Source organism: Schistocerca americana, chromosome 4 (genome assembly GCF_021461395.2).
Source record: "Schistocerca americana isolate TAMUIC-IGC-003095 chromosome 4, iqSchAmer2.1, whole genome shotgun sequence".
Taxonomy (NCBI): domain Eukaryota; kingdom Metazoa; phylum Arthropoda; class Insecta; order Orthoptera; family Acrididae; genus Schistocerca; species Schistocerca americana.
In genome coordinates, this window is record NC_060122.1 from 286,035,381 (window position 1) to 286,061,964 (window position 26,584).

General features: G+C 45.4%; 1 protein-coding gene across 5 annotated transcripts in view; it reads left to right on the forward strand.

Moving 5' to 3' along the window:
- The first annotated feature begins 2,478 nt into the window (after positions 1–2,478).
- Positions 2,479–26,584, forward strand: part of LOC124612987 (rho GTPase-activating protein 11A-like) — a 98,078-nt gene continuing 73,972 nt past the window's right edge. For all 5 annotated transcript variants that reach the window (XM_047141524.1, XM_047141526.1, XM_047141527.1 and 2 more), the window contains exon 1: positions 2,479–2,854. In XM_047141524.1, coding sequence (XP_046997480.1) covers positions 2,711–2,854 — 144 coding nt within the window. In that variant the 5' untranslated portion in view covers positions 2,479–2,710. The remainder of the gene's footprint in view (positions 2,855–26,584) is intronic.

The following is a 26,584-nucleotide window of genomic DNA, read 5'->3' on the forward strand; positions in this document are numbered from 1 at the left end:
CCCGATCTGACAGTTTTATCATCAACACCGAAAACAGGTATCTACCACTGCCAGAGTTAAGTGGAAAAGAGCCTCAGGTAGAACAAGGAGCAGGAAATGTGCAGCACACTTCAACCAAGGCCAAGAAGCCTAGGAATGTACAAAGTGTTAGGAAGAAGAAAGTGCTGCTGCTAGGTAGTAGCCATGGGCGAGGTGTAGGCTCTCAGTTACAGGAAAGTTTAGGAGCAGCGTACCTGGCCACCAGTATCTTCAAGCCAAATGAAGGACTAAGTCATGTATACAGGACCTAGGGTCTTTATGTAAGGACTTTGCAAAAGAGGACGATGTAGTGATAGTGAGTGGGGCGGGAAACTGTTTGGACCGGGATGGGGCATATGACATAGGTGGTGACCTGGACAAGATAGCTTCCTTGACTCATGGCACCAACAAACACTTTGTTGAGCTGTTCTGGCGTCATGATTGACCACACCTTGATGGAGCTGTGAGGCGAATCAAAGTGGGGTTAGGGATGGCTCTGAGGACAGCCAACCTTTCCTTATTCTAACATTTGCAGTACTCTCCTGTCTGAGTTTCTCATTGTGCTTAGGCCTAGTTGCTATACCAGTGGTCACATGGTGTTCAGAGAGGCAGATTATGTCAACTGGGTTGGGTGACTTAAATTCATCAATGCAATTACCTAGGACTGAGATACAACTTGGTGGAGATAAAATTTCTGGTGATTGGTGACAATTTGTAATTGACAGCTGTGATTGGTGATCCAATGTGCTAGAATTGTGCTGTTTAATTTCTTTCCTAAACTGAAGATTTGATTCAATCCTGACCTCTCGTAGAACTTGACATCTTTCTGTCATACCTATCCTAAAAAAGGTGCTGCTCCAACACCTGTAACCACTGGTATTTTACCATTCATGGCAGTGCCTCCGCCCTTTAAATTTCCTGCTATTACCCCAGCCAGTTTCCCCTTCCCTTTCCTGTTGAGATGTAGGTCGTGCCTGGTATAGTCCCTCCTACTGAGAGAATCAACAGGAACCACACCAATATGAGGCCCCGCACCTGACCCAAGCAGCCGTTCCAACTACAAATTAACTCTCCCAACAGAAGAGTTCAAATGAGGCTGGTCATGGCGTCTCAGGACAGATACAAATTCAACATTGGTGTGTCTCGATGCCGACGCAATCTTTACCAGGTCACACTCTATACTGTACCCAGGATCTCTGTCGATGCTGTTCCCTGGCCCTCCCATAATAACCACGGTGTCTTCCCTGGTAAATCCTTTACTGAATGAACCTAAATCATCTGTCACCTGATCCAGACTAGCACTTGGTTTGAAAAAAATTGTGACCTGGTATTCTGGTCCTAATTCCTCCTGCAGAAGTTGGCCTACACCTCTGGCATGAGAACTGCCTAAGAACAAAACTTTCTTCCTATTAGATGACTTTCCTACATTCATTTTCAATTTTCTATTGAAAGTTTGTTGTGTCCTGTCTACACCTACCTCTGCCTGAGGCTCATCAGTTTCTAACTGAAGCAACAGTATCTCCAGCACTTTAAAAATACTGAAACAATTACTCACAAGACACATTTTAACACCTCAATTATCACATACACCAGATGTCTCAATGAAAAACAAACCATTGGAAAGAGTAACATGGGGCATTTCACAGACTTAACAATCCTCCATCAAAACATGCAATCAATAAAAAATAAAATACAACTGTTAGAAGTTTAGATCCAGTCTTCGAAACTCCCGTAGTATTCGTTCAGATCACTGAAATAGAAGTTATTTTGCATTAAAATGAAAAATATTCATGTCCTTATTTAGTGTGTTCTATCCCCATCCTTCTACAATAAAATAACCAAATACTAATGTTTTATTCCACCGTTGCATGTAAAAATGCTCAACGGTGGAATAAAACATTTATATCTGGAAATTTTACTGTAGAAGGATGGGCACATGAATATTTTTCGTTTTAACACAAAAGAACTTGTATTTCAGTGTTCAGGTTCTGAAGTCTTTATCAGTGACGGCATGAAGAAGACGCAAAACTGTATTTTTATATTTTTAATGACTAGCAGTTTAAAATTATGGGTGCCCAACGTCACAAATAACAATCGTGTTCTGTCGAATAGTACATTCTTTTATATGGAAATGTATTGCATGGGAAAGTGCGGAAATTCGTGCTGCAGATCAAGATTGTAGAGTGAGAACATCGAAAATTTGGTTAGGTTCCAAATATGTCAAAAAATTAAGCGTAGGAAGACGCCGTGGAATACTGGGAGAACAATAACAAACAATTAACAAACTAAACCTGATAGCAGTGTTCTGTAATAATAACATTAATATTGATATACTTAAATCGTCTCTGGTTTTGAATGGCTGGTCAAACGTTTCAAAATCTGTTGTACAATTCATATGTTGGCTATTCTGTTATGACATTTCGGAAAGACTAGAATCTTTTGCGTGGTCGATTTGAAAAGTGTAACGGAAAGATGTGTCAGTAAGGCCAAAGATAGAAAATCTAAAGTTTTTGTTAGTTGCAATAGACCGCGGCTGTGATGTGTGTTTTAGTTTACTAATGGTCTTAGTGTGGATTGTGTTACAGTGTTTGTTAGCACGGTGTTACACCCGGCAGTGTTTCAAAAATAATACAGCCATGCGTCTTTAATATACACCTTACTGAGTAGTATTGGTGTTCACCTTCCCTCGTTTATGGTATGGAATTTGACTGTGTTCATCATGCATATTTCTGCACTGGAATGCACGGAGGAGCTGCAGCATACAATTTTGCGAACACTGAAGGACATGGGCGTGAAGCACAGACTTAAGAAACTCAATGTCAACAAGTACTCTCAGGTTGGTAGTAATTTTTGAATCTAATTAGACCTATATCCGTCTGTGTTCATTTCCAGTGAGCGATGGCAACGTCCAGCCTGCTTTTCGTTGCTGTAAAATCGCTGTTCTACGATTTGATTAGATTTTTTTATTTGGTCCTGATACATACTGTACAAAGAGTGTGCTAGTAATATAGGACAAGTCAAGTGAAATATTAAAAAAATATGTGAGCATTTTATATATCATACAAATACCTATTTTCTGTGAACGATTAATTGAGGACAATATTACAACCTGCACTTTATTGGTATGAGTTAAATTGAATACTTAAAATAACAGAATGAATGGGAGTATACATTTTTATCCCCGTCCCTCAAATAATAAAACTTACATTTTGTCACTATGATTTAACTTAAAATACAAAATTTTTGTCTTCATTACATAGATAGGTTCAAGTGAATACTTAATAGTATAGAATAAGTGGTAGTAATAGTTTCAAACTAAGGTATAAATAAATTTACATTTTATCACTACAATTTATGTTAGAAGTACACAATTATATCTTCATGACATAAAGATTTTATTTCTTCCTAGGCTACTTTACTCAAAAGGATGCCTTACTAGTGTAGGAATTCTTTCATTTTATAATAAGTTTGCTCTGTGAGGAATGTTTTTAATTTCCTTTTGAATACATGCATGTTATTAATTTTTTTATACTCATGGGAAGTTTGTTATAGGCCTATACTCTTATTCCTGGCTCAGTTGCTCCCCGATGGACGAATTTTTCAGTCATGTTTATAGACTTTTTAAGAGTTAACTCATGTGTTCTGTCATTAGAGTGCTGCATTACTAAGCCATGTGAGTTGAATTAAATTATTCGGATAATAGAAGTTTCAGTAGTATGCTTGGTTCTAAACCTAGGCCTACATCCCTACTCTGCAAATCGTTAAGAACATGGTGGAGGGTCTGTCACATTGTACCAGTTATCTTGGCTTCCTCCCATTCCGTTCATGTATGGAGTGTGCGAAGAATGATTTTTTAGATGCCTCTCTGTGTGCCGAAATTAATCTAAACTTGTCTTCACATTCCCTGTGAGAGTGTACGTAGGGGGCTGTAGTATATTCCTAATCGGCATTCAAAGCCAGTTCCTGAAATTTTGTGAGCTATCTTTTTCTGTGTAGCTTATCTCTGCCTACAAGTGTGCCAGTTTAATTCTTTCATCATCTGAGACTCTGCCACAGCTCAAACAAACTTGTGAGCATTTGTGGTGGCCTTCTCTGCATGTGTTAAATGTCCCACTTCAGCCTTATGTGGTGCAGGTCCCACAAGCTTCAGCAATATTCTAGGGTAGGTTGCATGAGTGATTTGTAAGTATTCTACTTTGTAGAATGATTGCATTTCCCTAATATTTTACTAGTAGGCCTAAACAGAAGACTAACTGCTTTGCCCCCAACTGATCGTATGTGATTGTTTCATTTCATGGCCCTACATGTTTCACTCAGCTGTTTGTAAGAGTTTATTGATTCCAACAGCTTTTTTTTAGGCTCATAGAGGATGTGATGTAAATGTGTGTGTGTTTGGTGTGTGGGGGGGGGGGGGGGGGTTTCGCATGTGCTCTTAACAGGTGTACTTATTTTCCGTGACCGCAGTTAAACAGTGCAAAATATTTTGGATTGAAACAGTAGAAACAAGAGCATGAAGTATGATAGGGGTTATTTTACTGTCAGTTTACAAAGCTGCACTATTCACTATTTCAAACAAAAGTAGTCTATTGTCATTTCAAAGATAGAACATAACTTTTCCTAGAGCTTGATACTCTACATGAACCATACATGACTCCAGTGCTGTGGTTTAGTATAAGAATTTACATCTATAGGTTGCCACAGGTTTCCGTAATTTTTTTTTTTTTTTACATGGTTTGAAGTGAGATGCATTAAGAAAGGTAGGTTTTGGGTGCAGTGCAACTATAGTGGTAGGAAAATGAGACAGCAAAAATGAATCAAGAAAACACAAGAAATTTTACTAAAGATGGGTAATGATCTGATGAAAGGTAGCACAAAAATTGCAGAAATTTTTAATAACTTTTTCTGTCAGTAGCAGATATTTATGGTTTGAACACTTCCATACTTGATAGCCTACAGTTAAGAAAATCTGCCAAAAACAAGTTTGATTATATTTAACTTCATACATCATCTCCAAAAGAAGTTTTCATTGTTATTAACTCTCTGAAAAATAAATGTTATGCATTTATTTATCTGTCATTATACTATTCAGGGCAGTGCTATTCAATATTTCAGACAACTTGTAGAAATAATATGTGCATGTAAAAAGTAGGGTAGGATTAGGTCAGGATAGGGAAGGAAGTGTGTTTTAATGACCTTGCAGACAATATTAATAGTAAATCAGGCTTTTCGCAGATGGTGCAATTATATAGTGAAGTACTATCTGAGAGGAGCTCTGCCATCTGGGGTATCAGCCGTTTTAACGAACGACGTGTGGGCTGTTGACCGCGTTTCACTTTTTATCTGTCGTAGCGATATGGTGAAGACCATTTGATTTTTAGTTCTGGACCTCTATTTCTCTGTGGTGTATTTTATGCATCTTTCTCCACATCCCCATTTTTTGCTGCCTTATTTTCTGTCGATTAGTGTTGATGTATAGTTGTTTTTAGCCCCTCTGTTTGTCTTTGTGTTTAACAGTTTTGACATGGGCGCGTATGATCCTAGTTGTTTTTGCACCCTAAAACAAAACAAACAAAGTGAAATCCAACAGAGAACTAGCCTATTCCCCGCAGGGGGTCCACAACTCTTTTGTGGATATGTGCGTGGTGAGCACAGGACCCTGAGCTAGTGAAGCTCTTTCCTTTCTGGGCTGCATACTATCCCTTTCCACATCCCTCCCTGTCCCCGAGCCTTCTCCCCCCCCCCCCCCCCCTTTCCATGTCCAAATGTTGCTGCATTTATCATACCATAGTCTGCATTACCTCCATCGCCTTTATAATCGAATTTGGATAGACAGTACCTTTCCCAGAAAATGTCGGGAAGCTATTGTCATTTCTGTTCCAAAACCTGGAAAGGACAAACGTCTCCCCTCTAGCTATTGCTCCATCTCTCTCACGAGTAGTAGGCCTATATGTAAGGTTCTGGAGTGTATGGTAAACTGACGTTTAGGCTGGTGGCTGAGTCCCGAAACCTTTTAACACCTGCCCAGTATGGTTTCTGAAAGTATCATTCCGCAGTTGACCTTGTTTCTCTCTCCACTTATACCGTGAACATTTTTCTCAGGAAACGCCAAAGGGTAGATATATTTTTTTTATCTGGAGAGCGCATATGATACCTGTTGGAGATCAGGCATCCTCTGCCCACTGTTCTCTTGGGCTTTCATGGTCAGATACCCCTTTTCATCCATGAATTTATGACAAAGCGCACATTTAAGGTGCAGGTGAACACTACTATCTCCCCCTACTTTCTTCCAAGAAAATGGGGTGCCGCAGGTCTCTGTGCTAAGTGTGGTACTGTTTGCCATCACCATAAATCCAATTATGGATTGTTTCCTTCCCAATGTCTTGGCTCCCTCTTTTTCGACGATTTTACAATCTACTACAGCACTCAACAGACCAGCCTTCTTGAATGATGTCTTCAAGGATGTTTCGATTGCCTCCACTCATGAAGCATCGAAACTGGCTTCTAATTTTCTCCCATTAAAACCATATGCGTTGTATGGAGTTTTATCCACCTTCCCTACATCTAGACCCTGTTGACCTTCCGTTCACAGATGTCACCAAATTCTTGGGACTTATATTTGACAGAAAACTATGCTAGTCTTCCCATTTTTCATATCCTTCGGCTCGCTGTCTGCGATTCCTCAACACCCTTCGTGTTATGTGTGGTACCTCCTGGGGAGTGGACAGAGTGGTCCTCCTCCACGTATATCACACTTTAGTGGGCTCAAAATTTGACTCTGGAAGCATAGTTTACTTCTCTACACAGTCGTCTATTCTTCAGCGTCTAGACTCTGTCCACCACCGTGGCTTGTGTTTAGCATCTGGAACTTTTAACACCAGCTCCATGGAGAGCCTTTACACTGAGACAGCTGAACCTCCGCTGTCCAATTGGTGAGCTGTCCTTCTGATTCGTTACGCAAGTCATGTCTTCCATTCGTGCTCATCTGACCCATGCCCATTTTTTCGACGCCTCCTTGGATTTATGGTATGCAGGCCACCCTTCCTCTCTTCTACCACCAGGAGTTTGCTTCAATCAACTGCTACATCCTTTCCTTCCAATTTCCTAAAACTTTCTTGACAAATGGGGGTACGGCGCCACGTTGGCTTCGCCCCCAGACCCACCTTCTCTGTGACATTTGCCAGCTGCACTACAATCACTAAAACATGGGCATACACAAGGTCATACGATGGGTAGTTCGCACTATCAACATACTTTTTAACAAGTCCTCTACCATCTCTCGTGATCGGGTGAAGCCTGCATAAGTTTTTGAGGAAGAGCTACCTACTGATGTACTACAATGCTGACCTACTGCAGCACTGGCACCTTCGCCACCTAGCACAGACAGGCCTCCAGGATATACAGAAAGATCAGATTGACATCTCCACTTTCCGGCGTGCTTCTTGGACAATGGTCCTCTTGCCCTGCGACAAAGATCACTGCTCTTTGATGCAGTGCAGCGTTGTGTGAGGCTACGAGTGCTTATTTACTTTGTGCTGTCGAAACATTTTTGTGCCAGCTGCCAGAGGCATTGCATTCTGTGACAACATCATGCTTAACCTTTTTCTTACTTACTAATAGTCCTTAGTAACAGGATAATTGTGTCAGTTCTTTGTAGGGATAATTGTACGGTAAAGTAAAACTTCTCAAAGTTGTAGTCCAGTGTTGACAAGATTTTCTTTGCTGTACATGTGTGAATAAAGTATTAAGAATTAGAATTTTTCTTGTATGAAAGTGCCACATTTCATATGCCAGCCAGCTAGATTGTAATGCGCATGGTAAATTGATTGGATGGTCTGTCATTCACAGCCACTCCAAAAAATTATATATATAGGGCCTATATATAGTTATTTATTATATAGATTCATTTATTTCACCACAATTTTCTGGTGTTGTGACGTTCACATGTACAACAGCATCCTCCACAAACAGCCTCTTGTCATTCAAGTTTTCAGTTTCTTGCCACAGATGCCAAGATATTTGTGTAGAAAGTCTGAAAACAAAATTGAGTCGTGTATTGCCCTTTCCTGAATTCAGAAATGTTTATTCAATGATGGTGTAAATTTTCCATTGATTGCATACCAGTCTTGGCTGTGAGGAAGGAAATAATCATAATCTAAATTTCTAAAAGCCTCCTTGATAAGTATGTTTCTTTTTAGCTTTGTATCTGTTCTTACTCTGTATCATATGAATAAGATTTTTTTTTTTTTTTTTTTTTTTTTTCAGTTTGGAAGTGGTTCAGGACTATAAAATTCTATTGTTTCATTATTATTTAATCAAATGTATGCAATTTGATTTTCAGTTATGTTTGGTCTTTATCAAATCCATTTTCTAGTTTTCTTCTGTAAGAATGTGTTAAGGACAAACATCTTGATCTTATCAAGTTCTGCAGTATCTGTCAATTTTGATAGGCCTATCACCCAAGTTTCCCTCTGAAGAATAACTATTTAGTTTTTATCCCACTTGAACAGAAAAATTCCCATTATCTTGAATTAGAAGCTGCTGTCAGTTATGAGCTTCTGTAAATCTCTTGTAGAGGTATTTCATCTACTCATAACAATGTTAATGCACTTGTCAAAAGCCTTGAATTATTTCCATTAAATATCCTGTACTTATGTTTAAAATACATCTTCCTATTCTGTCCGACATTCCTACTGTATACGCAACAAAAATTAGTTTCTTGTTTACACTTGAATTTCCTCCTTGTTGTGTTCTGTGATATGGAATTAGAATTATCTGAGGCATGATATACAGTGCACATGGGTTATGGTATCATATTGTAAATTCTTAAAAAAAATTTTGCATGTTTAATAGGACTTGACTGACAGTACACATTTCTGAGTTACAGAAAGAGGCAAATTTAATCCAGATTTTAAAATGAGGACAGAACTGTATGCCCCAATAGCCACACAACTGTTAAATTAACCAATTGCATAGGAGAACTGCTGCAACTGAAAAATGCAATGAAAGTAGTGTATTACCCCATGCTCCCTGATGAGTACTTTCACATCATTATTCTGGAGAGTTGTCAGTGTAACTTCATACATAGTTGCAGTTATCTGTGACAGGTAGAACAGCCACCAGATTACATTAATGTTCTTACTCGGTCTGAAAGGGAAGGTTATATAAGGTTCACAGATAGCTTCAGAAGTTGGTGGATCACTGTGAAAGACACGAAGATGCTGAATACTTGTGTGCAACAGCATTGTCAACACCTGACATAGTTTGAAAGGGGTCTATTAGAGGGTCGCCATATGGCCGACTGGTTGAATTGTACAATATCCCAACTTGTGGGGCATTCAGATGTGACAGTGGTGTGATGTTGAACTGCATGGGAACATGAGGGCAGGCATACTAATTTTCTAGGTTCCAGTTTACCACATCTGACCACCAAAAGGGAGGACTGCTATATTGTGCACCAAGCATATCGTTACCACCCACCTGCCATCTGAAAATGAGTAAAAGATGTCCTGCATCATTCTGTGTCAACTCATAACATTGGCAGGAGACTTGCAGCAGCCAGACTAGGGAATTATTCCATGCGTTGGCTGCTGCTAACACAACAACATAAATGGCTTCATTTGGAGTGATGCTGTGACCAGGAAGCATATAGACTGCTGATGAATGATGTCGCACGGTGCTCAGTGATGAATTGTGGTTGTACACTACCCCAGATGGTCATCATGGATGAACATTATGGCTACCCTAGGAGACGTCAAATTCTTTGAAAGTTTTTGGGAGGCATTGTTGTTACCCCTGGCTTCGTGGTGTGGGGATGTGTCTGTCCATGACTTTAGGTCATGGCTGGTAGTGATTGAAGGAACTAGGATGGCACAAGGGTACATCAGACATCCTGTATTCACATATGTTATCGCTCGTGCAAAAGTATTGTGGTGCCCTTTTTAACAGAGCAGTGCATGTGCGCATGCTTGTGCGCGCGCGTGCGCACACACACACACACACACACACACACACACACACACACACACACCCGCGCGCGCGCCACGTTTGTCTAAGCTCAGACGGAGTGGAGAGGTACTCCCATGGCCAGCAAGATCTCTAGAGTTTTCCACAATAGGATATGGGTGGAACCAGTCCCAGTGCCAGTATCAATGATATCAAGGACCATTTACAACAGTAGTGGGTCAGCTTGCCTCAGAACATAAAACAGCTTTGACACACTTCCCAAATCAATAGGTGCATGCATTCAGGCCAGAGAGGGTGCAACATCATACTGATACCTTGGCTTATACTGCCAAGTTTTTGTGCAAATTTGACTAAATTAGGTAATCACTGCAATAGCGTCACATATCCTCTCCACCTGTGAATTTAGATTTTATTTCCTCCTCTCTTTTTCAACTGGTCTGGGAGTCAAGTTCTTATTTAAGCATTTTTAACATCCGTATATGTAACTTATCTGTTAAATATATGGATGTTCTCACATTAGCTGTCTCTCTCCCTGTTTTTATTAACATTCGGCCAATCGCATGTACCAGAGAATAACTCTTAGCACATTTTTCAGCTAATTCCTGTTTCATTTAATGTTTTATGTCATGGCTATATTATAGTTTTATTTAAGCACTTGGAAAGGGGATGAATGTGAATGCATGCATGAATAGTCGCATGCATACACTATGTGATCAAAAGTATCCGAACACCCCCAAAAACATATGCCTTTCATATTAGGTGCATTGTGCTGCCATCTACTGCCAGGTACTCCATATCAACGACCTCAGTAGTCATTAGACATTGTGAGAGAGCAGAATGAGGCACTCCGCGGAACTCATGGTCTTCATACATGGTGAGGTGATTGGGTGTCACTTGTGTCATACGTCTGTACATGAGATTTCCACACTCCTAAACATCCCTAGGTCCATTGTTTCCGATGTGATAGTGAAGTGGAAACATGAAGGGACATGTACAGCACAAAAGCGTACAGGCCGACCTTGTCTGTTGACTGACAGAGACTGCCGACAGTTGAAGAGGATCGTAACGTGTAATAGGCGGATGTCTATCCAGATCATCACACAGGAATTCCAAACTGCATCAGGCTCCACTGCAAGTATTATGACAGTTAGGCAGGAGGTGAGAAAACTTGGATTTCATGGTCGAGCGGCTGCTGATAAGCCACACATCATGCCAGTAAATGCCAAACGATGTCTCGGTTGGTGTAAGGAGCATAAACATTGGATGATTGAACAGTGGAAAAACGGTGTGTGGGGGGACGAATCACGTTATACAATGTGGTGATCTGATGGCAGGGTGTGGGTTTTGCGAATGCCCAGTGAATGTCATCTGCCAGCATGTTTAGTGGCAACAGTAAAATTCAGAGGTGGTGGTGATTTTCAGGGAGGGGGCTTGCACCCCTTGTTTTGTGTGGCACTATGACAGCACAGGCCTATACTGATGTTTTGTTTCAATTGCCTGCTTGCTTCCTACTGTTTAAGAGCAATTCGGAAATGGCGCTTGCATCTTTCAACAAAGTCGAACACCTGTTCATAATGCACGGCCTGTGATGGAGTGGTTACATGACAATAACATCCCTATAATGGACTGGCCTGGACATAGTCCTGACCTGAATCCTATAGAACACCAGAATGCCAACTTCATGCCAGGCCTCACCAACAGACATTGATACCTTTCCTCAGTGCAGCACTCCGTGAAGAATGGGATGTCATTCCCCAAGAAACCTTCCAGCACCTGATTGAACGTATGCCTGCGAGAGTGGAAGCTGTCAGTGAGGGTAAGGGTGGGCCAACACCGTATATTGAATTCCAGCATTACCGATGGAGGGTGCCATGAACTTGTAATTCTTCCAGCCAGATGTCCGGATACTTTCGATTACATAGTGTAACTTTTGTCATCAGTTTTAGTATACTGATAAGAAATCACTGTGTTGTCATTGCCAGACAGGTTTTAAAGTGTCCAGTACATTTCCATGTGCCATTGTCCTAAGGAAAGAATTTATTCTCACAAAGGATTTAGTCTGTATTCTACAGGGGTGCTGATAACCATGCCATTGAGCACCGTGAAACCAATATCATAATCAGAACTGCAATTGTTCATGGTCAACTGGTACCTTTAGTGTGATGGATTTCTGATAATTACTTCCACACGTCTAGTGTAGGTTCAAGAAATATCAGTCCCGAGTTTGGTAAGCCGGCCCTGCAAGAGATGACTGAATAGCAGCTGTACTTGTAAAGAGATCTTGTCTGCCACTTGGATGCATAATATTTGGAGGTTACAACATATCATTGATGCCCCATAGTGGCCATTCCCCTCCTCCTTCGTCTTCTTCTGCATATCAGATGTCAGGTGTTTGCTCCCTTGGACTTTCCAGACTTCTTTAGCCTACCAGATTATAATTTCCGACTTTGTAATTAATCTGCCTCTGTTCATACGGTCCAGATATTCACTCCATTTTTATCTGTTATCTTCAATAATAATAGTAATAATTATGAATATCATCCTAATAATAATTTACGTTAAATGTGTTTGATTCTTTCTTACTGTCACTGTTTTTTAACCTGCCTACACTGATATGGCCTTTCAAAGGTGTAAGACATTTCTTTGCAACTGCATGGGTCTTACTTTCTTGTCGTCTGTAAGTGATCCACGACTCATATCTGTAGTTACACAATTGCATGTGTGTTCCTTTTGCATCTTGTTTCTAAAGTACCCATTTATTCACCCTATAGTTGAGATACTGAGTCACAAATAGGCACAATGAAAAGATTGTCACAAATAAAGTTTTTGATCAGTAAGGCCTTCATCACACACACACACACACACACACACACACACACACACACACACACACACACACACACACACAGACTGCAGCCTCAGGCAACTGAAACCACACTGCAAGCAGCATCCCCAGTGCATGATGGGAGTGGCAATTGGGTGGGTTTAGGGAGGAGGGTGGGATGGGGAGAGGGGGAGGGATGCTAGGGCAGGGTTGGTGGACAGTGAAGTACTGCGGGTTAGATGGAGGCCAGGGGAGAGATGGGGAGGGGGGTTGCAGAAAAGGAGAGAAGTAAAAAGACTGAATGCGATGGTGGAATGACAGCTGTGTAGTGCTGGAATGGGAACAGGCTGGATGGGTGAGGACAGTGACTAATGAAGGTTGAGGTCAGGAGGGTTATGGGCCATGTAGGATGTATTGCAGGGAAAGTTCCCACCTGCACAGTTCAGAAAAGCTGGTGTTGGTGTGAAGGATCCATCTGGCACAGGCTGTGAAGCAGTCATTGAAATGAAGGATGTCATGTTTGACAGTGTGCTCAGCAACAGGGTGGTCCACTTGTTTGTTGGCAACAGTTTGTCGGTGGCTGTTCACGCGGACAGACAGCTTGTTGGCTGTCATGCCTACATAGTATGCAGCACAGTGTTTGCAGCTTAGCTTGTAAATCACTTGACTGGTTTCACAGGTAGCCCTGCCTTTGATGGGATAGGTGATGTTCGTGACCGGACTGGAGCAGGTGGTGGTAGGAGGATGTATGGGACAGGTCTTGCATCTAGGTCTATTACAGGGGTACGAGCCATGAGGTAAGGGATTGGGAGCAGGAGCTGTGTAAGGATGGATGAGTATATTGTGTAGGTCCGGTGAATGGCAGAATACTACTGTGGGAGGGGTGGGAAGGATAGTGAGCAGGACATTTCTCATTTCAGGGCACGACGAGAGGTAATTGAAACCCTGGTGGAGAATGTAATTCAGTTGCTCCAGTCCCGGATGGTACTGAATTACGAAGGGAATACTCCTCTGTGGCTGGTCTGCGGGACTTTGGGAGGTGGTTGGAGACTGGAAAGATAAGACATGGGAGATTTGTTTTTGTTAAAGGATGGAAGGATAATTATGGTCAGTGAAGGCTTCAGCAAGATCCTCGGTATATTTTGAGAAGGACTGCTCGTCACTGCAGATGCGACGACCACAGGTGGCTAGGCTGTACGGAAGGGACTTCTTGGTATGGAATGAGTGGCAGCTGTCGAAGTGCAGGTATTGTTGGTGGTTAGTATGTTTGATACGGACAAAGGTACTGATGTAGCCATCTTTGAGGTGAAGGTCAACATCTAAGGAGGTGGCTTGTTAGGTTGAGTAGGACCAAGTAAAGCAAATGAGGGAGAAGTTGTTGATGTTCTGGAGGAATGTGGATTGTGTGTCCTCACCTTTGATGAAGATAGCAAAGATGTCATCAGTGAATCTGAACCAGGTGAGGGGTTTAGGATTCTGGGTGTTTACGAAGGATTCCTGTAGATGGCCCATTAATATGTTGGCATAGGATGGTGCCATGTGGGTGCCCGTATCTGTACCCTGGATTTGTTTGTAGGCAATGCCTCCAAAGGAGAAGTAGTTATGGGTGAGGATATAGTTGGTCATGGCGACTAGGAAGGAAGTTGTTGGTTTAGAATTTGTCGGGTGTTGGGAAAGGTAGTGTTAAATAGCGGAAAGGCCATGGGCATTAGGGATGTTAGTGTAAAGGGAGGTGGCGTCAATAGTGACGAGCAGGGCACCATGTGGAAAGGAATGGGAACTGTGGAGAGTCAGTGGAGAAAATGGTTGGTATCTTTTATATAGGATGGTAGGTTCCGGGTAATAGGTTGAAGGTGTTGGTCTATGAGAGCAGAGATTTTCTTAGTGGGGGCACAGTAACTGGTCACAATGGGGTGTCCCAGGTAATTGGATTTATGGACTTTAGGAAGCATGTAGATGGTAAGAATGCAGGGAGTGGTAGGGGTGAGCAGAGTGATGGACTCCAGGGACAGGTTCTGGGATGAGCCTACAGATTTGATGAGTGACTGGAGATCCTGCTGGATTTCTGGAATGGGGTCACTGTGGCAAGGTTTGTAAATGGAAGTATCTGACAACCGGTGGGGTCCTTCTGCCGGGTAATCCTTGCAGTTCAAAACAGTAGTGGTGGAGCCTTTGTCTGCAGGTAGGATTATAAGGTCAGGATAAATTTTTAGATGGTAGACTGTGGTTCTTACATGTTGAGGGATTCGGGGAATCATGGTGATGCAAGGTTTGAGGTTAAAAAATTCTGGTAAGTTAACAGGAGGTGATTTGGTGCCAGTGGGGATGAACCACAGTTGAATGGAGGAGTGAACTGAGTTAGGCAGGGTTCGACGTTGGTCTTCTGTTGAATCTGATTGGTAGGGTTGGTGGCGAAAAAGTATTTCCACTGTAGGGATCGGGAGGAGGAGAAAAGGTCTTTAACAAATCCTACATGATTGAATTTGGGAGTGGGCAAAAGGTGAGGCCTTTGAAAAGGACTGATATTTCTGTGGGACTAAGACTTCTGGAGGAAAGGTTCATGGCTGTGTTACGTGTCTGGATTTTCTATTGTTTGATTTGTACCTGTTTATTGTTTCACATACATGTTTCCAAATTTTGCTACTTTCCTTTCTACATCTTTATCATACTCGTATGTGATATCACATACCAGATAATTATAGTGGATGACCTGCTCTTCTGCTGTTATTGTTCACCATTATTTCTATTCTTATGAGTTCCTATCCTATAAATGCCATTGTTATAGTTTTCCTTGAGGATATAATAATATTGTTGTAGTCTTCAGTCATTTTATTTAGAAGGTAAAGTGCTTTCTCTGCTAAAATTGTGGCATCACCTACATACAAAATCGCAGTTCAGAGTAGATGCTTTGTTTCTTCTAGTACATAAGTGAAACTTAGTTTTCTAATCACTCAGTTAAGTGTGTCTCTGTGTGTACACATAAAAAGGTCTGAACGAACAGTTTTTGCAACTGATGGGTGGAGGTATGGATAGTGATTTCTCATTTTTAACACTCTTTCAGAGAAGCTATTTATTTTAATCATGATTATTGTTTTTCATCTCCCATAATTTTAGATGTGGGACACTACTTCTAAAACTACAGTAAGGCGTTAAGCTTTCAGATTGAACTTTACTTCCTTTAGGGGGCTCACCACTCTTGGTGAGTTTCTGGTTGGCTACCACAGAGCCCCAGCCTTTGCAGCACATCTCCCCTTTCCGAGCTGCAGGTATATTCTCCTGCCATTCTTCTTCTCCTCCCTTGGTGAACATGTCTTGAGTATCTTCGTGAATATGTTCAAAAAATTTCAGTAGTCCAACAGTGGAACAGTCCCTTGTCTGCTTTTTCCTTCTTTCTTTGTTCTCTATCTCCTCCCTGCCTCCATTTTGGCATTTAAGGTCTCCTTGTTTCTTCTTCCTCCCTGTGTGCTCCTGAAAGCTGGCACACGTGTTTAACATACAGCGGGTGACGGGGTAACATGAGGGTTTGCACTTACTCTCTGGTACAGGTTAGGCCCAGGGAGTGACTGCCTGAGCTGCTACCTTCCCAATTGTCAATTGGCCCCTCTGTCTGGGGTTCAGGAGGTGTGAACAATCACGTAATGTGGGTGAGTCCCCCTCTGAGAGGGTTGTCCATTGGAAGGAGCACGCCATTGGAGACACTGGCAATCTTGGGGGATTTCTTTGCAATGAGCCAATTACCATCTCAATCTACATCTACTAAATGTAAATGGAGTGAAGCTAAAGAGTTAAAGATCCCAGCTGCACCACGGTTTCCCGTGATATCGTGTACCGAAGGAGGCCAGTCTTTTGCTATTGTTAATGTATTTGTTAGTCAGAAAAGTGTTGATGCAATTGAAGCCCCTGTGAAATCCTGCTCTCGCTTACATAATGGGATTTTGCTTCTGATGATGAACTGTGATTTTCAAGCCCAACAACTGCTTACAGCTTTGCTATTCCACGGCTATCCTGTTCATATCGAGGCCCATCGTACACTGAGTTTTTTGCGAGGTGTTATTTACACTCAGCTGCTTGATGTTCTGACTGAGGGAGATCTTCAAATTTATCTCTCTGATCAGGGCATTACTGCAGTCAATCTGGCAATCAAAAAGGTTGATGCAAACTTAGTGCTAACACACACTTTTTTCTCACATTTGATTGAGTAGTGTTACCATCAAAGATTAAGGCAGGCCATGACGTCGTCATGGTCCAACCATACATTCCAAACCCGATGTATTGCTGTTAGTGTCAGTGTTACAGCCACGCTTGCTTGTACTCTCAAAACCTGGCCAAATGTGTTATTTATGGTACAGATGATCTTGAGGGTGATTGCCCACCTCCTTCTCCCCACTGTATTAATTATATGGTGACAATGCTGCTTCATCCCATGAGTGTATCTCTATGAACGGGCTGGCCAGGAGATCCGGGTGAATGAAAAAGTATCCTACCCTGTCGCTCACAGCTCGTTGGCTGGTCAAAAGCCCTGCATTTTACCATCCCATAGTTGTAGTACGATTTTTGCTACACCGTGCTCTGTGGAGGACTTCACCACAGATACTTGTGACCTCCAGTTCAGTACTGTCGGGAAATTGCCCAGTATCATGGTAGCATTCCTGCAGCTGTGCAACAAGCCACCAAATCTTCGCCCTCAGTGACGAAATCACATGCTACACAACTGTCAGGCCAGAAAGGACAAAAGGAACACTCCCGCAAAGACATTTTAGATCCCTCCGGACAACAAATGTCAGTCTTCACCTGCCAAGTATAAAGGTTCTAACAAACTGAACAAAGGCAAACGCTCCTCTCCTTCCCTGACTTCAAAATCCTCTTCAGTGGTTTCATCACGTGATACCCTCACCCGGCTGACATCCATTTCACCGGTGCGCATCGTCTACTGTTTTACTGCCCTGGAATCTGCAGGCTGACACAGGGATAATGTCAACACCTCTGTAGATTTCACAGAAGAGGATCCTCCAGCCTCTGCACCATGTAGGAATGAATCTTCTAAGGCTGGCACTCAGCAGTAGCTGCCAAAGTGACTTCCCCTTGTTTTTTTCCATCCTCCCCATGCCCCGTTATCACTCTTCTCGAGTGGAACATTTGTGGCATTAGATCTAACAAGGAGGAATTGCAGCTGCTCTTGGAATCACACCCTTGGGTTGTTTTCTTCCTCCAACACACAAAACTGCGTCCTTGTGACCACTTTGACGTCTCTCATATCCTTCTGGTTTGCTTTGACCTTCCTCCCCTCCACGCTCCCCCCCTGCGGGTCTGGGGGTTAGAATAGGCCCGAGGTATTGCTGCCTGTTGTAAGAGGCGACTAAAAGAAGTCTCACACTTTCCGGCCCTATGAGTTCAGGTCCCATTCTATGGTTTGACCTGCCACTTCCAAAATTCTACAGAACTGCGGGCCATATGGGGAAGGACGCCTTACTTGGTGCATGAGTTATCCATAGTGCCCTTAGATTCGATCTCCTGAATCTCTTATGGCTCCACCTGCGATTCAACTATTTGGGCGAGGACACTTTCCGGAGTATGTTATCTTCTTCCGTTGCCTACTGTCCTCTTTCGCCCCCATGACAATATTAGATTTCTCTGCACCCAATATCCAGCACGGTAGCAGTCTGTTGTAGTGGGGCCATCATGTACCCATTTGGTGGTAGCCCCCTGACAACACAGGGATTGTACTGCTGATGCCTGAGCTGTAAACTCCCCACATATGCCAAGGAGTAGATGCCTGTCTTCCTCCCCCTATGCCATGCTTTAAGTGCTGGAAGGCCGGGCACATGTCTTCCCGCTGCACTGCACACAGATACTCCATGTGCGCTACATCCCACTTGCATCAACTGTGGAAGGCACCACTGCCCCTGCTCGTCAGACTGCTCAGTACTCCAAAAGGAGTGAAAAATTTTGGAGTACAAGACCCTGGACCGTTGACTTACACAGAGGCTAAACGTAAATTCGAAAGATTACACCCCATTTGGTTGACGTCGACATACACTGCCGCTACATCAGCATTGCTGTCCCAAGTGCCAATGGTTCCTCACTCTTTGCCATTAACAGTGGGCCCTCTGGACTACCAGAATACATCTTCCCCCTTGGTGGTAGGAGGCAAATCTTCCTCTGTTGCTCCCAAAGCACCTACTTCAGGCGCAAGGCCCCACCCCCCAAACGCATGGGACACCAGTCCCCTCCCCCCTGCTGGAGAAGCAACAGCCTCCTCTAGCTTCTCTCGTGTGGAAGGGGTCCCTTGGGGCCCTCTCTTCCAAGGTCTCCACTAATGCCACGGCGGACACTCGTCAGTGGCTCAAGGATCCAAAAGCTGCTGGATGAAGAGCTTCATGGTCTTTCTCCATGCCTGAAGCTGCTTCGGAGAAATCTTCCCAGCAAGCCCCTAAAGAGAAGTGAGAGAGCAAGCAAACTAAGGAGGAGTCTGCTAAGAAACAGGACCCTCTGGTGGCCCCAACACCACTCCCTATCAGTTCTGCATCTGAGGATGCAGTGCCCCCCAGGGGCTCAGCCTTCATTTGCTGGGTACGGGCTTGGCGACCCCGGGGTTCCTGAGCTGGGGACTGGTAAGCGCCACCTGTCCCCCGTCACCGTAAGCTCTGAGTACACTTCAGCGACCACCGTGCGGCGCGGCGGTGGAATGTTGTGTGTCTCAGGGAATGGGGATCTTGGCTTGGCCGCCCGGATCGCGAGGATGGAACAAACCTCTATAAAAAACCCCTCAATCTTCCGGTGTGCTCCGCCCCTATGAGATGCATGGCTGTTGAGGTGGAACAGTCGCAAGCGGGCAACCTCTGGGGCACCTGCCACACCCCAGTTGTATACGGCTTACTCAGGCACGCGGGGCTCTGTCTGAGCGGACCTTTAGTTCCCTAGCTGCTCGTGGGACCGCAATGGACCCTTCGACTTCTACATTTCCCCCTACCAGTGGATTGGGTGGGCCGCTGGTAGGCAAACACACCCCTTCGAAAAAGCGACTTCGTGCTTCGAGTCCTCCAGCTCCTGGTGTTGCTAGAGATTTATCAGACTGTTGTAACAGAGCACATGCTGATAATCAGAATGTGTTTTTGATTATTAAACGAAAGGAGGGTAGCTTTGAGAGGGTTTCTCCCTTTTACATCCACAAGGGTCTTGAAGGAATTGCAGGTACACTGAAATCTGTTAAGCGACTGCGCAATGGTACTCTCTTAGTTGAGACTTCTAGTTCCCGTCAAGTCGCTTCTCTTCGGAAAGCACCCTGTCTCGGAGAGTACGCTATCGAGACCGAGCTCCACTCCACACTCAACTATAGTAAGGGTGTTGTGACATGTAGGGACTTGGCGGATATCTCCACAGACGAGTTGAAATCTGAGTGGGCTGCCGAAGGTATTGTTGATGTGCAGAATATTATGAGGCGAGTCGATGGGGACCTAGTAAAATCCGACTCGTTTATTCTCACGTTCAGTTGCCCGCGACTTCCAGAGCATGTTAAAGCGGGGTTCTTACGTTTGCCAGTACGGCCATATTTCCCCAACCCAATGCGCTGCTTTAAATGTCAGCGCTTTGGGCATACTACATTGGGGTGCAATGGGATAGCCACTTGCGGTAAATGTGGTCAGCCTGCCCATGAAGGAGCTGATTGTTCGTCGCCTGTGAAGTGCGTGAATTGCTCTGGGAGTCACCCTGTCTGGAGCCGGGTCTGCCCCATCTATCTCGACGAACGGAAGATACAGGAGATTAAAACATCTAAGCGCATACCCTATGGTGAGGCCAAGAAGCTCTTTAAGGCCATGCAACCTCCTGTGTTTACTACATCTTTCGCTTCCGTTCTGAAAAAACCGGTACAAATGGCCACTGTTGCTACGCAAACGGAGGTTGCTAGTGTTAGCACTAATACCTGCGTTTGCCAGTGCACTTGTGCTGCTGCGGTTGTTTTGCAACCTGCAGCTCTCCCCGCAACGTCGGACAAGGCCGTGGTTGCTGACATTGGGGTACTTCCTGCCTCTTCCCCTATGGCGCCTTCTGCCCAGGCGAGTAAAGCTCCAACTGCTGACAAGTCTCTGCATCCAAAGCCCCCTAAGACCAAGACGCCGAAGGTGAAGATTTTGCCACCTGCGGAGACTGATCAGGGTCGGTCCGATGACGAGACCATCGTACTGTCTGACATCTCCCGTGGGTCGTCATCGGAGCTGATGGACATTGATGTCGACCGGGGGCGCTCTTCTCGCCCCAGGAATGAATCTCCCGCCAGTACGGGCTCTCCTCCAAAACACAGAGGCAGGGTGAAAGTTCAGCCCCCCTGATCACTGGCTCCCATCTTACAGTGGAACCTGAATGGGTTCAGGACGCATGTGGCCGAACTACAACTCCTTGTACGTGAGTTCCCTTTGTGCTTATGTCTCCAAGAGACACATTTTCGGGCCACTGATGCTCCTTCTTTACGGGGCTATACCGTCTATCGGAAAGATGATCTGACGGGGGAAAGGGCAAAGGGTGGTGTTGCGGTTTTTGTCCGTGACATGCACCCGTCATCTGAGCTCCCTCTCGTTACAGACTTGCAAGCAGTTGCAGTTGACCTTCTTGTGGGTCGGAGGCTCACAGTCTGTTCACTTTACTTACCTCCTCAGGATGCGATAGACTCTGAGGCTCTCCCAGACCTTATTGGCCAACTTCCCCGCCCCTTTCTTCTTCTGGGGGACTTCAATGCTTATAATGTCTTATGGGGCTCGTCGACTACTTGCCCCAGGGGTCGCATTCTGGAACGCCTCATGGTGTCTGAAGAACTGTGCATCCTCAACTCTGGTGCCCCCACTCATTTCTGTACTGCTTCTGGGTCGTCGTCAGCTATTGACCTTTCCTTTTGCTCTCCAGCACTAGCGGATTCTGCTCTATGGGAGGTTGATGCTGACCTCCATTCTAGTGACCACTTCCCCCTTTGGATTCGCCTCCTGGATGAGGCTATGGCATTTCCGGTACCGTCCCGGTGGCACCTCTGCAGGGCTGACTGGACACTTTTTAGCCACCTGGCCGTTTTGGAACACCGTGACAGCGTCCACGAATGGGTAGACCATGTTACAGCTGTGATCTCCCATGCTGCTGAATTGTCAATCCCACGGTCATCCGGTCATCCCCAGAGGCGTCCTGTCCCTTGGTGGACCCCTGAGTGCCGCTCAGCCATCCGAGCCCGCCGTGCCGCTCTGCGCCGCTTCAAGTGCCGTCCCACGGCTGACAATCTTGCAACCTTTCGGGTGGCAAGGGCTAAAGCGCGACGCGTGATTAAAGAGAGCAAACGACGGTCATGGCAATCGTTCTTGAACTCCATCTCCCGCTCCACTAGTTTTACGAAAGTATGGGAAGCCATCAGGAGGATTTCCGGGAAACTCGGGCAGCTACCCGTCACGGCCTTGCTGCATCAGGGAAGTCTCCTCACGGCGCCGAGAGACATTGCCCAGACACTGGCAATGCATTTTGCGGAATCTACCGCCGCTATTAACTGTGATCCAGATTTCTGCCGCTACCGCACTGCCATCGAGAGGGGTCACTTGGACTTCCGGTCTCCTAATTCTGAACCCTACAACTGCCCCTTCACAATGTGGGAACTGGATTCGGCGCTGTCTGTGGCTCATGATACTGCGCCTGGTCATGATCAAATCCGGTATAGCATGCTGCGGCACTTGTTACTGCCTTCCAAGGAAGTTCTCCTGAATTGTTTTAATATGATATGGTTATCCGGCACGTACCCTGACTCGTGGAGGGAAGCGATTTTGATACCCCTCCTCAAACCAGGGAAGGACCGAACGCATCCCAGTAGTTATCGAAGTATCGCCTTGACGAGCTGTGTCGGGAAGACGTTGGAACGCATGGTCAATCGTCGCCTGGTTTGGCTGCTCGAGACCAGGCAGCTCCTTAGCCCCTCTCAGTGTGGCTTTCGGAGATGGCGTTCCACTATAGACAACTTGACCCTGCTTGAGGCGGCCATCCAGCAGGCCTTCCTGCGTAACCAGCATTCTCTAGGTGTATTCTTTGACATTCATAAGGCGTATGACACTACTTGGCGCCGCCATATCCTCAATCAACTCCATGAGTGGGGCTTTCGTGGCCGTCTCCCCATCTTCATTCGGTCCTTTCTTTCCCACCGCCTCTTTCGCTATAGGGTTGGTAATGTGCTATCTGATTTGTATGTGCAGGAGAATGGTGTTCCTCAGGGAAGCGTTTTAAGTGTCACCCTCTTTGCCGTCGCCATTAACAGTATCACGTCCACTATCCGGAGTCCTGCCCAATGCTCCTTGTTTGTGGACGATTTTGCAGTTTTCTGTACCTCCTCCAGTCTTGTCACTGCTAGTCGGCAGTTGCAGCTTACGATACAGCGATTAGAGGCATGGACTGTGAAGACGGGTTTTACCTTTTCTGCCGACAAATGTGTGTGTGTTCATTTTAATCGTTCTCGACGTCTTTTTACCTCCCCTGAATTGCGTCTGAGGGACACCATTCTTCCTTTTAGCGACACTGTGCGGTTCCTGGGCCTCACTTTTGATTCCAAACTGTCGTGGTTGCCTCACCTTAAAGACCTGAAGGTGCGGGCCCTGAAGGCACTGAATATTTTGAAGTGTCTGAGCCATCGGTCCTTTGGAGCAGATCGGGCACGTCTGCTGCAGTTTTATAGGGCTTTCGTCCGATCGCGTCTTGACTATGGTTGCACCGTGTATGGGTCAGCAAGGCCTTCGTATCTGAAGATACTTGACGCAGTACACCATGAGGGTATCAGGCTGGCCACTGGTGCCTTCCGTACCAGTCCCATCCCCAGCCTGTGTGCTGAGGCAGGGGAACCGCCGCTCGCCATCCGGCGGCAACTCCTCATGGTGCGTCGGGTGTGTCAATTCCTTGCCTGTCCTACATCCCCTGCGTACCCTACCGTTGCCCGACCGCCTATGGAACGTCTCTTTTCCAGTCGTCCCAGGGCAACGAGACCATTTGGGATTCGTGCCAAGCATTTGCTTGAGTCCCTTGGTGTGGAGCGTGTAGCCCCCCAACGACAAGGTTTTACTCGCCTGCCTCCCTGGTTGCTCCAGAGGCCCAGCGTCCTTTTAGACTTGTCGGAGTACCGGAGGAGCTGCACTCCTGCGTTTGTTTTTACCGCCTTATTTTATGATATTTTAAACCAGCATCCCGACCATATACCAGTATTTACAGATGGCTCTAAACAGGGGGACTCTGTTGGTTGTGCTGTTGTTTTCCCCGATCGAGTCGTCAAGTTACGGCTTCCTGCGGCGTTTACCATCTTTGATGCCGAATTGTTTGCGATCTTGCGGGCATTGGAGCAGATGAGATGTGTTCCCAGTCGTAAGTTCCTCATCTGTTCTGACTCCCTGAGTGCCCTTCAGACCATGCAACACTTGTACCCAGCGGATACGGTCGTCCAGAACATCCATGATGCCCTACTCCACCTGCAGCGGCAGGGGAAGGAGGTTTCCTTCTGCTGGGTGCCGGGGCACGTGGGTATTAGGGGAAACGAGCTGGCGGATGTGGCTGCCAAAGATGCATGTTCCCTCCCTCACGTTGTTGACTGTGCCGTCCCCCTCCATGCTGTTACCTCCCTCCTGCGTTTTCGCGTTATGCGTCAGTGGGAAGAGGAGTGGCTGGCAGTCGGTGAAAATAAGCTGCGTCTGGTCAAGGCCACCACGCGGCCATGGCGTACGTCCTACCAGTCATGCAGGCGGGATGAAGTTCTCCTCACTCGCCTCCGCATCGGGCACAGTCCCTTCACACATGGTTTTTTACTCCGGCGGGAGGATCCCCCAATCTGCAGTGCTTGTGGCGTCCAGATTACTGTCCGCCACATTTTACTTGACTGTCTTTTATTCTCTGACCAGAGGGCGGTGGTTTCTTTGCCACCGGATTTGCCCTCTATTTTGAAAGACGACGCAACGTCTGTGTTTAAGGTTTTACGGTTTTGTGTCCTGTCCAATTTGTTGCCACGGCTTTTAGGGAGAGGTTTTTAATGTGCTGCTGGATGACTGGCTCACCCAGATTTTAGGTAAGAGGTCCGCCAGTCACGAATACCTCCTTGTTTCCCTTCAGTTTCTGTCCTCCCTTCCTTGAGTTTCCTTTCCTTTTTTAGTGCACACCTTCTCCTCTTGTTTTGCCTCTGTACGTGAGGATTTGGAACTGCGTCTTTTCGCTGTTCCCCTTGTTCGCTGTTCGTCTTAGTCCCTTCACTGCATGTGTTCCTGTTTTTATACGTTTGGGCGCTGATGACCTCGCTGTTTAGCGCCCGTAAACCTCAAACACAAACACAAACACAGGATGCAGTGGTGGTTTCTTCCACCACCTGTCTGAGCTACGGCAACTGTTAAGCTTTACACCTGCTTTGTGCATTGCCCTCCGGGAAACCTGGTTCCCGGCTATGCAGACCCCTGCCTTCTGTGGCTATAAGAATGTTTCAGGAACTGTAGAAACTATAATAGAGTGTCTATTGCAGTTTGTGTCCTGAACTCAGTATGCAGTGAACCTATGCCCCTTCAAGCCCCCTCTTGAAGCTGTGGCTGTCAGGATAAGGGCAACGCAGGACATAACTGTCTACAACGTATATCTTCCTCCAGATGGTGCAGTACTCCTGAACGCATTGGCTGCACTAATTGATCAGCTCCCTAAACCTTTCCTACTTTTGGGAGATTTTGACGCTCATAACCCTTTGTGGGGTGGCACAGTTCTTACTGGCTGAGGCAGAGATGATGAAAATTTAGTGTCACTAGTCGACCTCTGCCTCGTAAATACTGGGCCATCGCACATATCAGTGTGGCACATAGCACATATTCGGCCATTGATTTCTCGGTTTGCAGTCCAGGCCTTCTCCCATCTATCCACTGGATAGCACATGACGACCTGTGTGGTAGTGACCACTTCCCCATCTTCCTGTCAGTGCCCTGGTGTCAGGCCCATGGACGCCTGCCCAGATGGGCTTTAAACAAGGTGGCCTGGGAAACTTTCACCTGTGCTGCCACAGTTGAATCTCCCCCACATGGTAACATTGATTTGATGGTTGAGCAGGTAACTACAACGATTGTTTCTGCAGCAGAAAACGTGATCCCTCGTTCTTCAGGGTGCCCCCAGTGAAAGACAGTCCCTTGGTGGTTGCCGGTCACTGAGTCAATTAAGGAGTGTCCACGAGCTCTATAGCGGCATAAGCATCACCCTTCCTCATAGCCTTTAAACACCTCTGTGTCCGCGTTCTCCAACTTACCAAACTCAGGACAGAAGTGTTGGGAAGAGGTAGTGCCGACCATTGGGTGCCATGTCACCATCCCAAGTCTGGGCAAAGATGAAACAAGTTTTCGGGTACCAGACACCAACAGGTGGTCCTGGTGTTAACATAAATGGCGTTTTATGTACCGACGCAAACGCGATTGCCGAGCACTTTGCTGAGCACTATGCTTGCTAGCCTTTCACACTCTCAAACAGCAGATCCCCCCTGCGGGTCCGGGGATTAGAATAGGCCCGAGGTATTCCTGCCTGTCGTAAGAGGCGACTAAAAGGAGTCCCACCCCCTCAAGGGGGTCGTTAGCGCCTGCGTCCGGAGACGGACAGTTCCACGACCTCTATTTGCGGTCATTTTGCTTTTTCATTTCTCGTTTCTTCCTTCCTTTGGTTGGTTCCTTTCTTTGCTCTTCTCCACCTCACTGTCTTCCTTACTCTTTCCCTTGTCTTCTTCTCCTTGCCTTCTCATTGCCTTCTTCTCCTTGCCTTCTCATTGCCTTC